This window comes from Stigmatopora argus, chromosome 12 (genome assembly GCF_051989625.1).
Source record: "Stigmatopora argus isolate UIUO_Sarg chromosome 12, RoL_Sarg_1.0, whole genome shotgun sequence".
NCBI classification, from domain to species: domain Eukaryota; kingdom Metazoa; phylum Chordata; class Actinopteri; order Syngnathiformes; family Syngnathidae; genus Stigmatopora; species Stigmatopora argus.
In genome coordinates this window covers 2,197,830-2,212,842 of record NC_135398.1, presented here as the reverse complement: position 1 = coordinate 2,212,842, position 15,013 = coordinate 2,197,830, and the positions used below count along the sequence as shown (strand labels likewise).

At 35.1% G+C, this 15,013-nt stretch overlaps 1 protein-coding gene across 1 annotated transcript in view; it reads right to left on the bottom strand.

Moving 5' to 3' along the window:
• Nucleotides 1-247: 247 nt before the first annotated feature.
• Nucleotides 248-15,013, bottom strand: part of LOC144085824 (tripartite motif-containing protein 16-like protein) — a 29,980-nt gene continuing 15,214 nt past the window's right edge. The window contains exons 2-8 of the mRNA XM_077615479.1: nucleotides 4,637-4,792; nucleotides 4,088-4,174; nucleotides 3,612-3,845; nucleotides 2,028-2,187; nucleotides 1,920-1,964; nucleotides 1,801-1,863; nucleotides 248-687 (exon numbers count right to left, since the gene is read on the bottom strand). Of these exons, the coding sequence (XP_077471605.1) occupies nucleotides 248-687; nucleotides 1,801-1,863; nucleotides 1,920-1,964; nucleotides 2,028-2,187; nucleotides 3,612-3,845; nucleotides 4,088-4,174; nucleotides 4,637-4,792 (1,185 nt within the window). The remainder of the gene's footprint in view (nucleotides 688-1,800; nucleotides 1,864-1,919; nucleotides 1,965-2,027; nucleotides 2,188-3,611; nucleotides 3,846-4,087; nucleotides 4,175-4,636; nucleotides 4,793-15,013) is intronic.

Here is a 15,013-nt window from a genome sequence, read left to right as displayed (position 1 = left end):
TAGATCTCGGAAAAACAAAATCGTTCAGACATGAAGGGGACGCCTACGCTTATCCAAAATGTCGATGCTTTGAATTTGACTCCTTAGGTACGAGTCCTAATTTCAGTTTTTGATTCAACTCTTGTTTTTCCTCGCAAGCCATAAAAATGACTTTAATTTGCGTGACTTAACTTGGAAGGATGCAAAAATCACATTGCTCTATTAGTACACTAAATGTAATATTAAATAATAGTAAAAATCCTAAATTCTATTCATGACAACAAGAGTGAACGGACAAGATCCCGGCCCCCAAGTCCAGGTACACGCCGACCCTGCCCACGCAGCCGTCGGCCACCCGCACGCTCCGCCCGGCGTGGCGGAAGACGCAGCCGCCGTCGTCGTGGCGGCAGTCCAGACTCCACGACTTGGCGTTGTGTCCCAGCTTGCTGTCGTCGCCGGCGCCGGTCCTGCTCATTCCCCGGTAGCAGACTCCCACGGAGACTCCGCCCCGGCCGGCCCAGGCCGCCTCCCAGTAGCGGCGCCCCGCCAGGCCGGCGCCGCCGCACAGTACCTGCGCCCAGCCGCCGAAGCGCTCGGGGCGCTCGGGGTAGGGCTTGGCCTCGGAGCGAGTGGTCGCCGAGCGCAGGCCGTCGGACAAGCTCAGGTAAGGATTGGCTGTGTCGGGGTCCAACGTCAACTCCTGGTAATCTGCGATTGGCCACACACTTTTACTACGGAATCCGTTTTCTGTCAAAAACAAAAAAAGATTCAAACTAAACTTTGCAAGCAACAAAAAAAAAGTCCAATTATGATACTCAAGCAAACAAAACATTGGAAAAATAGTTATTATTGCTATGATTGCCTTTTTGTAGTTGTTGGGATTTCTCGCTCTTATGCCCCGCCCACCTTTTGCATTTACAGTGGTACCTTGTGATACAACTTGCTAGTGGTACGACTAAAATTTCGATCGAATAATTCACTCGCAATACAATTAAAATTTCGAGATGCGACGAAGCCAGGTGAGGCTGTTTATCATTGTAGCGCACTGTCTTTTTTGCTGCATCTCTTTCGTGTATAACTACGTGGGTAAGCTCAGCTATTGCATTTTCTGTTATTCTTTCTAAGGAAAGAAGCTCCCGCGATCGTTCTTTCAAGACTATTTCTCGTTGGCAAGTGGTCATACGTTATCCTATTGTGAGGACATTTGTGTGCATCATTTTGGGACTATTTTGAAGGCAATACAACAGCAAACAGTCCATCGATAGCGAACGTGAGGGAGGGTGGAGGCGTGGCAAACCGCTAACCCGGCCAGAACGAAGGTAACAAAAGATTAAGACAAAACTAGAATTCAGTTATGTGTAAAGTTACATTAAACGTATGTTTGAGTGTGTCTGTATATATTTATCCAAGTTAATTTAAATTTGTTTGTTCGTTTACGGATAAAATCGCCCAATATCCTGTTTTTGGTGTTTTTTCAGAGGGTTGGAACTAATTAATTTGTTTTCAATTCATTTCAATGGGAAACGTTCGCTCGACATACGATCTCAGTCCCAGAACGGTTTACGATCGTATGTCGAGGTACCACTGTACTTTGGAAATATTTGCAATGTTTACTTTTAAAGACAGGTGGCGACGGCAAGCAAAAGTTGGCAGTGAAGAACGTAAAAGGGAAGTGTTGACTTTGTTTGCTTGAGTATCTTTATTTGGCTTCAAATGTAAAGTTTTTGATTCCAACTTGCAAAGTCTTGTTTGATGCCAGTTTTGTTGCAATGTTTTTTATTTTTTGACAGAATTTTGAGATCCTGAAAAAAAAGTACTCACAATGTAAAAATTCTTCTCTTGTCTTAGGTTGGGCGTTATGTAAGATGTGAGCATCCAGCGTTACTAGAAGGAAGAAAACCATTCTTACTTCCTGAATTTCATCCCACCGGTAAGCTTACCTTTGTTTTTGTCATTGGGAGCGCTGGTTTCCTTCAGTGCGATCACTACAAATATAACAGAAGAATGTAAATATCACTGTTTACAGTCAACTGGACGCCGGCGGCCACCTTTGTCGGAGATCCGGTTGATTTCCCTCTGCAAGCTTTCATCCAGAGCCTCCCTCAACTCTGAAAGACCTCCTCTCATGCTTTTGTAGATCAAGTACGGGAGCAGGTCCGTGTTGGGCATCTGGACCCGCTTGGATGGGAAATGGAGGGATCGACTCTTCTGGAATGGCACCCCGCCCCAAAAAATGGTAAAGTTAGAGGTGCTACTCAAAATACTGGATCTCACGTCCTAGTTGGGTTTCACGCCATTCTATCCCGAAAACACCTGCATACTTATCAACCTCTGCCGATAACTGCCCTTATAAATGATTATGATTCCCCTTACAAACCCCCAAAAACCTTACAAACACCGTACAACGAGTCGTACGGTGTTTGTAAGGTTTTTGGGGGGTTTGTAAGGGGAATCATAATCATTTAGAAGGGCAGTTATCGGCAGAGGTTGACAAGTATGCACCTGATCTCAAAAGCAAAGCAGGGTTGGACTTGGTTAGTGCTTGGATGGTAGACCGCCTGGGAAACCAGCTGCTGTGAGCTCTTATGTTGCCAAGGGGAATTAGCTCAAGTGCTAATAGCTTGTGAGAAGCGGTGGGATTTCTAAGAGACTCCAAGAGACACTCTTAGAGATCCTACTGCTTTTCACATGCTAAGCGAGCGCTTTAGCACTTGAGCTAATTCCCCTTGGTAGGTAACATAAGAGCTCACAGCAGCTGGTTTCCCAGGTGGTCTCCCATCCAAGCACTAACCAGGGTTGACCCTGCTTAGCTTCCAAGATCAGGCGTTTTCAGGGTAGTGTGGCGCAGGGGTGTCAGACTCGGGTTGGTTCGCGGGCCGCTTTAACGTAAACTAGATTCATTTTGGAACACCCTGTATTTGCGGGCTAAAGTCAATGAGAAATGTGCACAAAATAGGTAAAAGTTTAAATTTGCTTAAATGATAGGTGTAGATGTATACGTATACGTCTGCGTATACATCTACGCACGCACGCGCGTGTGTGTCTCTGTGTATGTGTGTGTGTGTGTGTGTGTGTGTCTGTGTGTGTGTGTGTCTGTGTGTGTGTGTGTCTGTCTGTGTGTGTGTCTGTCTGTCTGTGTGTCTGTCTGTCTGTGTGTGTCTGTCTGTGTGTGTGTGTCTGTCTGTGTGTGTGTGTCTGTCTGTGTGTGTGTGTCTGTCTGTCTGTGTGTGTGTCTGTCTGTGTGTGTGTGTGTGTCTGTCTGTCTGTGTGTGTGTCTGTCTGTCTGTGTGTGTGTCTGTCTGTGTGTGTGTCTGTGTGTGTCTGTGTGTGTGTCTGTCTGTGTGTGTGTGTCTGTCTGTGTGTGTGTGTGTGTCTGTCTGTGTGTCTGTCTGTGTGTCTGTGTGTGTGTGTGTCTGTCTGTGTGTGTGTGTGTGTGTCTGTCTGTCTGTCTCTGTCTGTCTCTGTCTGTCTGTCTGTCTGTGTCTGTCTGTCTGTGTCTCACAGACAGACACAGACAGACAGACAGACAGACACACACACACAGACACACAGACACAGACAGTTACACACACACATACAACGTATTGACAAATGATTTCTTTTTCCTTCAAGGGAAGGACGTGAGTGCGCACCTGAAGAAAGTGGAGGTGGTCATTGCTCCGGCAGAGTTTCTCCAGGTCGACCTCGCTCCGACGGACTTCGGCGGCCTCGCGCTCCAGCTTCTCCAGCAGCTGCTGGGTTTGCGCCAAGGCCACCTGCTCGCGACCCCGGATGGCCTCTTTCACGTCGCAGCGGTGTTTGTCGACGGCGCGGAGCAGCTTGGCGAAGACCCGCTCGCTCTCTTCCTCCGCCGCCTCCGTGGCGTGCTAAAATTGCCGGGAAAAAAGCACAGTAATTATCGTCCTAAGTATTAAAACAATTGTTGAGATTTTTCTCTCTATATATATATATTTGTTTCATGTTATTTGTGCACTTCATTGGTGAAGCTAAAAAATTTCATGACAATAAAAGCAGTCAATTCAATGCATCACTTTCAGTGCAGTTATTTTAGCAGATTACGACGAATGGCTTCTATGTACGACCAACTAGTAAATGTTTGCACACTCACTTTGATATATTTGGCCGCATATCGAATCTCCTTCTCTGCATCCTTGATGTTCTGCATGTTCTTCAGAGATGCTTCTTGGAGTTTTTTCTATATAAAAAAAAGAGAAATCGTTTTTAGTTCCTTCGGGCTGCTTACGTAAGAAAACACACCCACCGCTGTTGACTTTTCCTGAGGGAAACTAAAATAACAAACAAAAGATCGCTAAAGAGCAAACAATTCGATTCAATGTGTGTGTGTTTGGTTTGAACTTTTGGCTTAATAACGATGGGACTAAACTGGGAATAAAAGTACTGCTTGTTTGTTGTTGCATCCATAGACTCAGCGATTGGTACGACTTGGCGCTGAACGTCTACAAAAACCATGGAACTCATCCTGGACTTCCAGCAGAACAAGCCCGCTTCACTCAGGCTGACCTCACTTGGACTACTTACGATTAATCATTAGTCTGTTTGTTGTTGTTTGTGCACTATGTGGCGAAAGCTTTAAATGTCATTATACTTGTATAAACTAAAAGCATTCCATTCAATTCAAAACAGAGAAAAAGGAAACCTGTTCGGCCACTCGTTCGTCCACCAGCTCCACCACGTCGTGGCCCGTCGGATGGGATGGAAAGCAGCGCAGACACAAACCCTGACGGTCGGTGCGGCAGTATTTCTTCACCGGCTTTTCGTGCTGCGGACAAAGGTTCTCTTTCACCACGCCAGCCTGCAACGCAAACAGAGGACACGCTTTCTTAGAGCTCAGTTTCAATCAGACTTCTTTGCAAAGGTGGTTTGATGGGGGAATGGAAGGGAGGCAGGTGTGCTAACTTTTTGAGGGGGAAACAAGCCTTACTATACTATGTCGTTTTTTAGGGAAAAAAGCCTTACTATACTATGTCGTTTTTAGGAAAAAAAGCCTTACTATACTATGTCGTTTTTTAGGAAAAAAAGCCCTACTATACTATGTCGTTTTTTAGAAAAAAAAGCCTTACTATACTATGTCGTTTTTTTGGGAAAAAAGCCTTACTATACTATGTCGTTTTTTAGGGAAAAAAAGCCTTACTATACTATGTCGTTTTTTAGGAAAAAAAAGCCTTACTATACTATGTCATTTTTTAGGAAAAAAAGCCTTACTATACTATGTCATTTTTTTAGGAAAAAAGGCCTTACTATACATGGTCTTTTTTTAAAGAAAAAAGCCTTACTATACTATGTCGTTTTTTAGGAAAAAAAGCCTTACTATACTATGTCGTTTTTTAGGGAAAAAAGCCTTACTATACTATGTCATTTTTTAGGGAAAAAGCCTTACTATACTATGTCGTTTTTTTAGGGAAAAAAGCCTTACTATACTATGTCGTTTTTTAGGGAAAAAAAGCCTTACTATACTATGTCGTTTTTTAGGAAAAAAGCCTTACTATACTATGTCGTTTTTTAGGAAAAAAAGCCATACTATACTATGTCGTTTTTTTTAGGAAAAAAAGCCTTACTATACTATGTCGTTTTTCAGGAAAAAAAGCCTTACTATACTATGTCGTTTTTTAGGAAAAAAAGCCCTACTATACTATGTCGTTTTTTAGGGAAAAAAGCCTTACTATACTATGTCGTTTTTTTTAGGGGGGGAAAAGCCTTACTATACTATGTCGTTTTTTAGGAAAAAAAGCCTTACTATACTATGTCGTTTTTTAGGGAAAAAAGCCTTACTATACTATGTCGTTTTTTAGGAAAAAAAGCCTTACTATACTATGTCGTTTTTTTTAGGAAAAAAAGCCTTACTATACTATGTCGGTTTTTTTTTAGGAAAAAAAGCCTTACTATACTATGTCGTTTTTTAGGAAAAAAAGCCTTACTATACTATGTCGTTTTTTAGGGAAAAAAGCCTTACTATACTATGTCGTTTTTTTAGGGAAAAAAGCCTTACTATACTATGTCGTTTTTTTTGGAAAAAAAGCCTTACTATACTATGTCGTTTTTTTTAAGGAAAAAAAGCCTTACTATACTATGTCGTTTTTTAGGGAAAAAAGCCTTACTATACTATGTCGTTTTTTAGGAAAAAAAGCCTTACTATACTATGTCGTTTTTTTTAGGAAAAAAAGCCTTACTATACTATGTTGTTTTTTTAGGAAAAAAAGCCTTACTATACTATGTCGTTTTTTAGGGAAAAAAGCCTTACTATACTATGTCGTTTTTTAGGAAAAAAAAGCCTTATTATACTATGTCGTTTTTTTGGGGGGGGAAAAGCCTTACTATACTATGTCGTTTTTTAGGGAAAAAAGCCTTACTATACTATGTCGTTTTTTAGGAAAAAAGCCTTACTATACTATGTCGTTTTTTAGGGAAAAAAGCCTTACTATACTATGTCGTTTTTTTTAGGAAAAAAAGCCTTACTATACTATGTCGTTTTTCAGGAAAAAAAGCCTTACTATACTATGTCGTTTTTTGGGGAAAAAAGCCTTACTATACTATGTCGTTTTTTAGGAAAAAAAGCCCTACTATACTATGTCGTTTTTCAGGAAAAAAAGCCTTACTATACTATGTCGTTTTTTGGGGAAAAAAGCCTTACTATACTATGTCGTTTTTTAGGAAAAAAAGCCCTACTATACTATGTCGTTTTTTAGGGAAAAAAGCCTTACTATACTATGTCGTTTTTTTTAGGGGGGGAAAAGCCTTACTATACTATGTCGTTTTTTAGGAAAAAAAGCCTTACTATACTATGTCGTTTTTTAGGAAAAAAAGCCTTACTATACTATGTCGTTTTTTAGGAAAAAAAGCCTTACTATACTATGTCGTTTTTTAGGGAAAAAAGCCTTACTATACTATGTCGTTTTTTAGGAAAAAAAGCCTTACTATACTATGGCGTTTTTTTTAGGAAAAAAAGGCTTACTATACTATGTCGTTTTTTTTTAGGAAAAAAAGCCTTACTATACTATGTCGTTTTTTAGGAAAAAAAGCCTTACTATACTATGTCGTTTTTTAGGGAAAAAAGCCTTACTATACTATGTCGTTTTTTTAGGGAAAAAAGCCTTACTATACTATGTCGTTTTTTTTTGGAAAAAAAGCCTTACTATACTATGTCGTTTTTTAGGAAAAAAAGCCTTACTATACTATGTCGTTTTTTTTAAGGAAAAAAAGCCTTACTATACTATGTTGTTTTTTAGGGAAAAAAGCCTTACTATACTATGTCGTTTTTTTAGGGAAAAAAGCCTTACTATACTATGTCGTTTTTTAGGGAAAAAAAGGCTTACTATACTATGTCGTTTTTTTGGGAAAAAAGCCTTACTATACTATGTCGTTTTTTAGGAAAAAAAGCCTTACTATATTATGTCGTTTTTTTTAGGAAAAAAAGCCTTACTATACTATGTCGTTTTTTAGGAAAAAAAGCCTTACTATACTATGTTGTTTTTTTAGGAAAAAAAGCCTTACTATACTATGTCGTTTTTTAGGGAAAAAAGCCTTACTATACTATGTCGTTTTTTAGGAAAAAAAAGCCTTATTATACTATGTCGTTTTTTTGGGGGGGAAAAGCCTTACTATACTATGTCGTTTTTTAGGGAAAAAAGCCTTACTATACTATGTCATTTTTTAGGGAAAAAAGCCTTACTATACTATGTCGTTTTTTTAGGGAAAAAAGCCTTACTATACTATGTCGTTTTTTAGGAAAAAAGCCTTACTATACTATGTCGTTTTTTAGGAAAAAAAGCCTTACTATACTATGTCGTTTTTTTTAGGAAAAAAAGCCTTACTATACTATGTCGTTTTTCAGAAAAAAAAAGCCTTACTATACTATGTCGTTTTTTGGGGAAAAAAGCCTTACTATACTATGTCGTTTTTTAGGAAAAAAAGCCCTACTATACTATGTCGTTTTTTAGGGAAAAAAGCCTTACTATACTATGTCGTTTTTTTTAGGGGGGGAAAAGCCTTACTATACTATGTCGTTTTTTAGGAAAAAAAGCCTTACTATACTATGTCGTTTTTTAGGAAAAAAAGCCTTACTATACTATGTCGTTTTTTAGGAAAAAAAGCCTTACTATACTATGTCGTTTTTTAGGGAAAAAAGCCTTACTATACTATGTCGTTTTTTAGGAAAAAAAGCCTTACTATACTATGGCGTTTTTTTTAGGAAAAAAAGGCTTACTATACTATGTCGTTTTTTTTTAGGAAAAAAAGCCTTACTATACTATGTCGTTTTTTAGGAAAAAAAGCCTTACTATACTATGTCGTTTTTTAGGGAAAAAAGCCTTACTATACTATGTCGTTTTTTTAGGGAAAAAAGCCTTACTATACTATGTCGTTTTTTTTTGGAAAAAAAGCCTTACTATACTATGTCGTTTTTTAGGAAAAAAAGCCTTACTATACTATGTCGTTTTTTTTAAGGAAAAAAAGCCTTACTATACTATGTTGTTTTTTAGGGAAAAAAGCCTTACTATACTATGTCGTTTTTTTAGGGAAAAAAGCCTTACTATACTATGTCGTTTTTTAGGGAAAAAAAGGCTTACTATACTATGTCGTTTTTTTGGGAAAAAAGCCTTACTATACTATGTCGTTTTTTAGGAAAAAAAGCCTTACTATATTATGTCGTTTTTTTTAGGAAAAAAAGCCTTACTATACTATGTCGTTTTTTAGGAAAAAAAGCCTTACTATACTATGTCGTTTTTTAGGAAAAAAAGCCTTACTATACTATGTCGTTTTTTAGGAAAAAAAGCCTTACTATACTATGTCGTTTTTTAGGGAAAAAAAGCCTTACTATACTATGTCGTTTTTTAGGGAAAAAAAGCCTTACTATACTATGTCGTTTTTTAGGAAAAAAAGCCTTACTATACTATGTCGTTTTTTAGGGAAAAAAGCCTTACTATACTATGTCGTTTTTTAGGGAAAAAAAGCCTTACTATACTATGTCATTTTTTAGGAAAAAAAGCCTTACTATACTATGTCGTTTTTTAGGAAAAAAAGCCTTACTATACTATGTCGTTTTTTTTTTAGGAAAAAAAGCCTTACTATACTATGTCGTTTTTTTTTAGGAAAAAAAGCCTTACTATACTATGTCGTTTTTTTTAGGAAAAAAAGGCTTACTATACTATGTCGTTTTTTAGGGAAAAAAGCCTTACTATACTATGTCGTTTTTTTAGGGAAAAAAGCCTTACTATACTATGTCGTTTTTTAGGAAAAAAACCCTTACTATACTATGTCGTTTTTTTTAGGAAAAAAAGCCTTACTATACTATGTCGTTTTTTAGGAAAAAAAGCCTTACTATACTATGTCGTTTTTTGGGGGGGGAAAGCCTTACTATACTATGTCGTTTTTTAGGAAAAAAAGGCTTACTATACTATGTCGTTTTTTAGGGAAAAAAGCCTTACTATACTATGTCGTTTTTTAGGAAAAAAAGCCTTACTATACTATGTCGTTTTTTAGGGAAAAAAAGCCTTACTATACTATGTCGTTTTTTAGGAAAAAAAGCCTTACTATACTATGTCGTTTTTTTTAGGGAAAAAAACCTTACTATACTATGTCGTTTTTTTTAGGGAAAAAAAGCCTTACTATACTATGTCGTTTTTTAGGAAAAAAAGCCTTACTATACTATGTTGTTTTTTTTAGGAAAAAAAGCCTTACTATACCATGTTGTTTTTAGGAAAAAAAGCCTTACTATACTATGTCGTTTTTTAGGGAAAAAAGCCTTACTATACTATGTCGTTTTTTAGGAAAAAAAGCCTTACTATACTATGTCGTTTTTTAGGAAAAAAAGCCTTACTATACTATGTCGTTTTTTAGGAAAAAAAGCCTTACTATACTATGTCGTTTTTTAGGAAAAAAAGCCTTACTATACTATGTCGTTTTTTAGGGAAAAAAGCCTTACTATACTATGTCGTTTTTTAGGGAAAAAAAGCCTTACTATACTATGTCGTTTTTTAGGGAAAAAAAGCCTTACTATACTATGTCGTTTTTTAGGAAAAAAAGCCTTACTATACTATGTCGTTTTTTAGGGAAAAAAGCCTTACTATACTATGTCGTTTTTTAGGGAAAAAAAGCCTTACTATACTATGTCGTTTTTTAGGAAAAAAAGCCTTACTATACTATGTCGTTTTTTAGGAAAAAAAGCCTTACTATACTATGTCGTTGTTTTTAGGAAAAAAAGCCTTACTATACTATGTCGTTTTTTTTAAGGAAAAAAAGCCTTACTATACTATGTCGTTTTTTTAGGGAAAAAAGCCTTACTATACTATGTCGTTTTTTAGGAAAAAAAGCCTTACTATACTATGTCGTTTTTTAGGAAAAAAAGGCTTACTATACTATGTCGTTTTTTTAGGAAAAAAAGCCTTACTATACTATGTCGTTTTTTAGGAAAAAAAGCCTTACTATACTATGTCGTTTTTTAGGAAAAAAAGCCTTACTATACTATGTCGTTTTTTAGGAAAAAAAGCCTTACTATACTATGTCGTTTTTTAGGGAAAAAAGCCTTACTATACTATGTCGTTTTTTAGGGAAAAAAAGCCTTACTATACTATGTCGTTTTTTAGGGAAAAAAGCCTTACTATACTATGTCGTTTTTTTAGGGAAAAAAGCCTTACTATACTATGTCGTTTTTTGGGGGGGAAAAGCCTTACTATACTATGTCGTTTTTTTAGGAAAAAAAGCCTTACTATACTATGTCGTTTTTTAGGGAAAAAAGCCTTACTATACTATGTCGTTTTTTTAGGGAAAAAAGCCTTACTATATATACTATGTCGTTTTTTAGGAAAAAAAAGCCTTACTATACTATGTCGTTTTTTAGGAAAAAAAGCCTTACTATACTATGTCGTTTTTTTTAGGAAAAAAAGCCTTACTATACTATGTCGTTTTTTTAGGGAAAAAAGCCTTACTATACTATGTCGTTTTTTGGGGGGGGGAAAAGCCTTACTATACTATGTCGTTTTTTTAGGAAAAAAAGCCTTACTATACTATGTCGTTTTTTAGGGAAAAAAGCCTTACTATATATACTATGTCGTTTTTTAGGAAAAAAAAGCCTTACTATACTATGTCGTTTTTTAGGAAAAAAAGCCTTACTATACTATGTCGTTTTTTAGGGAAAAAAGCCTTACTATACTATGTCGTTTTTTTAGGGAAAAAAGCCTTACTATACTATGTCGTTTTTTTAGGGAAAAAAGCCTTACTATACTATGTCGTTTTTTTAAAGGAAAAAAAGCCTTACTATACTATGTCCTTTTTTAAGGAAAAAAAGCCTTACTATACTATGTCGTTTTTTTTAGGAAAAAAAGCCTTACTATACTATGTCGTTTTTTTAGGAAAAAAAAGCCTTACTATACTATGTCGTTTTTTAGGAAAAAAAAGCCTTACTATACTATGTCATTTTTTAGGAAAAAAAGCCTTACTATACTATGTCGTTTTTGGGGGGGGGGAAGCCTTACTATACTATGTCGTTTTTTAGGAAAAAAAGGCTTACTATACTATGTCGTTTTTTAGGGAAAAAAGCCTTACTATACTATGTCGTTTTTTAGGAAAAAAAGCCTTACTATACTATGTCGTTTTTTAGGGAAAAAAAGCCTTACTATACTATGTCGTTTTTTAGGAAAAAAAGCCTTACTATACTATGTCGTTTTTTAGGGAAAAAAGCCTTACTATACTATGTCGTTTTTTTAGGGAAAAAAAGCCTTACTATACTATGTCGTTTTTTAGGAAAAAAAGCCTTACTATACTATGTCGTTTTTTTTTAGGAAAAAAAGCCTTACTATACCATGTTGTTTTTTAGGAAAAAAAGCCTTACTATACTATGTCGTTTTTTAGGGAAAAAAGCCTTACTATACTATGTCGTTTTTTAGGAAAAAAAGCCTTACTATACTATGTCGTTTTTTAGGAAAAAAAGCCTTACTATACTATGTCGTTTTTTAGGAAAAAAAGCCTTACTACACTATGTCGTTTTTTAGGAAAAAAAGCCTTACTATACTATGTCGTTTTTTAGGGAAAAAAGCCTTACTATACTATGTCGTTTTTTAGGGAAAAAAGCCTTACTATACTATGTCGTTTTTTTAAAGGAAAAAAAGCCTTACTATACTATGTCCTTTTTTAAGGAAAAAAAGCCTTACTATACTATGTCGTTTTTTTTAGGAAAAAAAGCCTTACTATACTATGTCGTTTTTTTTAGGAAAAAAAAGCCTTACTATACTATGTCGTTTTTTAGGAAAAAAAAGCCTTACTATACTATGTCATTTTTTAGGAAAAAAAGCCTTACTATACTATGTCGTTTTTGGGGGGGGGGAAGCCTTACTATACTATGTCGTTTTTTAGGAAAAAAAGGCTTACTATACTATGTCGTTTTTTAGGGAAAAAAGCCTTACTATACTATGTCGTTTTTTAGGAAAAAAAGCCTTACTATACTATGTCGTTTTTTAGGGAAAAAAAGCCTTACTATACTATGTCGTTTTTTAGGAAAAAAAGCCTTACTATACTATGTCGTTTTTTTTTAGGAAAAAAAGCCTTACTATACTATGTCGTTTTTTTTAGGAAAAAAAGCCTTACTATACTATGTCGTTTTTTTAGGGAAAAAAGCCTTACTATACTATGTCGTTTTTTGGGGGGGGAAAAGCCTTACTATACTATGTCGTTTTTTAGGAAAAAAAGCCTTACTATACTATGTCGTTTTTTAGGGAAAAAAAGCCTTACTATACTATGTCGTTTTTTAGGGAAAAAAAGCCTTACTATACTATGTCGTTTTTTAGGAAAAAAAGCCTTACTATACTATGTCGTTTTTTAGGGAAAAAAGCCTTACTATACTATGTCGTTTTTAGGGAAAAAAAAGCCTTACTATACTATGTCATTTTTTAGGAAAAAAAGCCTTACTATACTATGTCGTTTTTTAGGAAAAAAAGCCTTACTATACTATGTCGTTTTTTTTTAGGAAAAAAGCCTTACTATACTATGTCGTTTTTTTTAGGAAAAAAGCCTTACTATACTATGTCGTTTTTTTTAGGAAAAAAAGGCTTACTATACTATGTCGTTTTTAGGGAAAAAAGCCTTACTATACTATGTCGTTTTTTTAGGGAAAAAAGCCTTACTATACTATGTCGTTTTTTAGGAAAAAAACCCTTACTATACTATGTCGTTTTTTTTAGGAAAAAAAGCCTTACTATACTATGTCGTTTTTTAGGAAAAAAGCCTTACTATACTATGTCGTTTTTTGGGGGGGGAAAGCCTTACTATACTATGTCGTTTTTTAGGAAAAAAAGGCTTACTATACTATGTCGTTTTTTAGGGAAAAAAGCCTTACTATACTATGTCGTTTTTTAGGAAAAAAAGCCTTACTATACTATGTCGTTTTTTAGGAAAAAAAGCCTTACTATACTATGTCGTTTTTTAGGAAAAAAAGCCTTACTATACTATGTCGTTTTTTTTAGGGAAAAAAACCTTACTATACTATGTCGTTTTTTTTAGGGAAAAAAAGCCTTACTATACTATGTCGTTTTTTAGGAAAAAAAGCCTTACTATACTATGTTGTTTTTTTTAGGAAAAAAAGCCTTACTATACCATGTTGTTTTTAGGAAAAAAAGCCTTACTATACTATGTCGTTTTTTAGGGAAAAAAGCCTTACTATACTATGTCGTTTTTTAGGAAAAAAAGCCTTACTATACTATGTCGTTTTTTAGGAAAAAAAGCCTTACTATACTATGTCGTTTTTTTAGGAAAAAAAGCCTTACTATACTATGTCGTTTTTTAGGAAAAAAAGCCTTACTATACTATGTCGTTTTTTAGGGAAAAAAGCCTTACTATACTATGTCGTTTTTTAGGGAAAAAAAGCCTTACTATACTATGTCGTTTTTTAGGGAAAAAAAGCCTTACTATACTATGTCGTTTTTAGGAAAAAAAGCCTTACTATACTATGTCGTTTTTTAGGGAAAAAAGCCTTACTATACTATGTCGTTTTTTAGGGAAAAAAAGCCTTACTATACTATGTCGTTTTTTAGGAAAAAAAGCCTTACTATACTATGTCGTTTTTTAGGAAAAAAAGCCTTACTATACTATGTCGTTGTTTTTAGGAAAAAAAGCCTTACTATACTATGTCGTTTTTTTTAAGGAAAAAAAGCCTTACTATACTATGTCGTTTTTTTAGGAAAAAAGCCTTACTATACTATGTCGTTTTTTTAGGAAAAAAAGCCTTACTATACTATGTCGTTTTTTAGGAAAAAAAGGCTTACTATACTATGTCGTTTTTTTAGGAAAAAAAGCCTTACTATACTATGTCGTTTTTTAGGAAAAAAAGCCTTACTATACTATGTCGTTTTTTAGGAAAAAAAGCCTTACTATACTATGTCGTTTTTTAGGAAAAAAAGCCTTACTATACTATGTCGTTTTTTAGGGAAAAAAGCCTTACTATACTATGTCGTTTTTTAGGAAAAAAAGCCTTACTATACTATGTCGTTTTTTAGGGAAAAAAGCCTTACTATACTATGTCGTTTTTTTAGGGAAAAAAAGCCTTACTATACTATGTCGTTTTTTGGGGGGGGGAAAAGCCTTACTATACTATGTCGTTTTTTTAGGAAAAAAAGCCTTACTATACTATGTCGTTTTTTAGGGAAAAAAGCCTTACTATACTATGTCGTTTTTTTAGGGAAAAAAGCCTTACTATATATACTATGTCGTTTTTTAGGAAAAAAAAGCCTTACTATACTATGTCGTTTTTTAGGAAAAAAAGCCTTACTATACTATGTCGTTTTTTTTAGGAAAAAAAGCCTTACTATACTATGTCGTTTTTTTAGGGAAAAAAGCCTTACTATACTATGTCGTTTTTTGGGGGGGGGAAAAGCCTTACTATACTATGTCGTTTTTTTAGGAAAAAAAGCCTTACTATACTATGTCGTTTTTTAGGGAAAAAAGCCTTACTATATATACTATGTCGTTTTTTAGGAAAAAAAGCCTTACTATACTATGTCGTTTTTTAGGAAAAAAAGCCTTACTATACTAT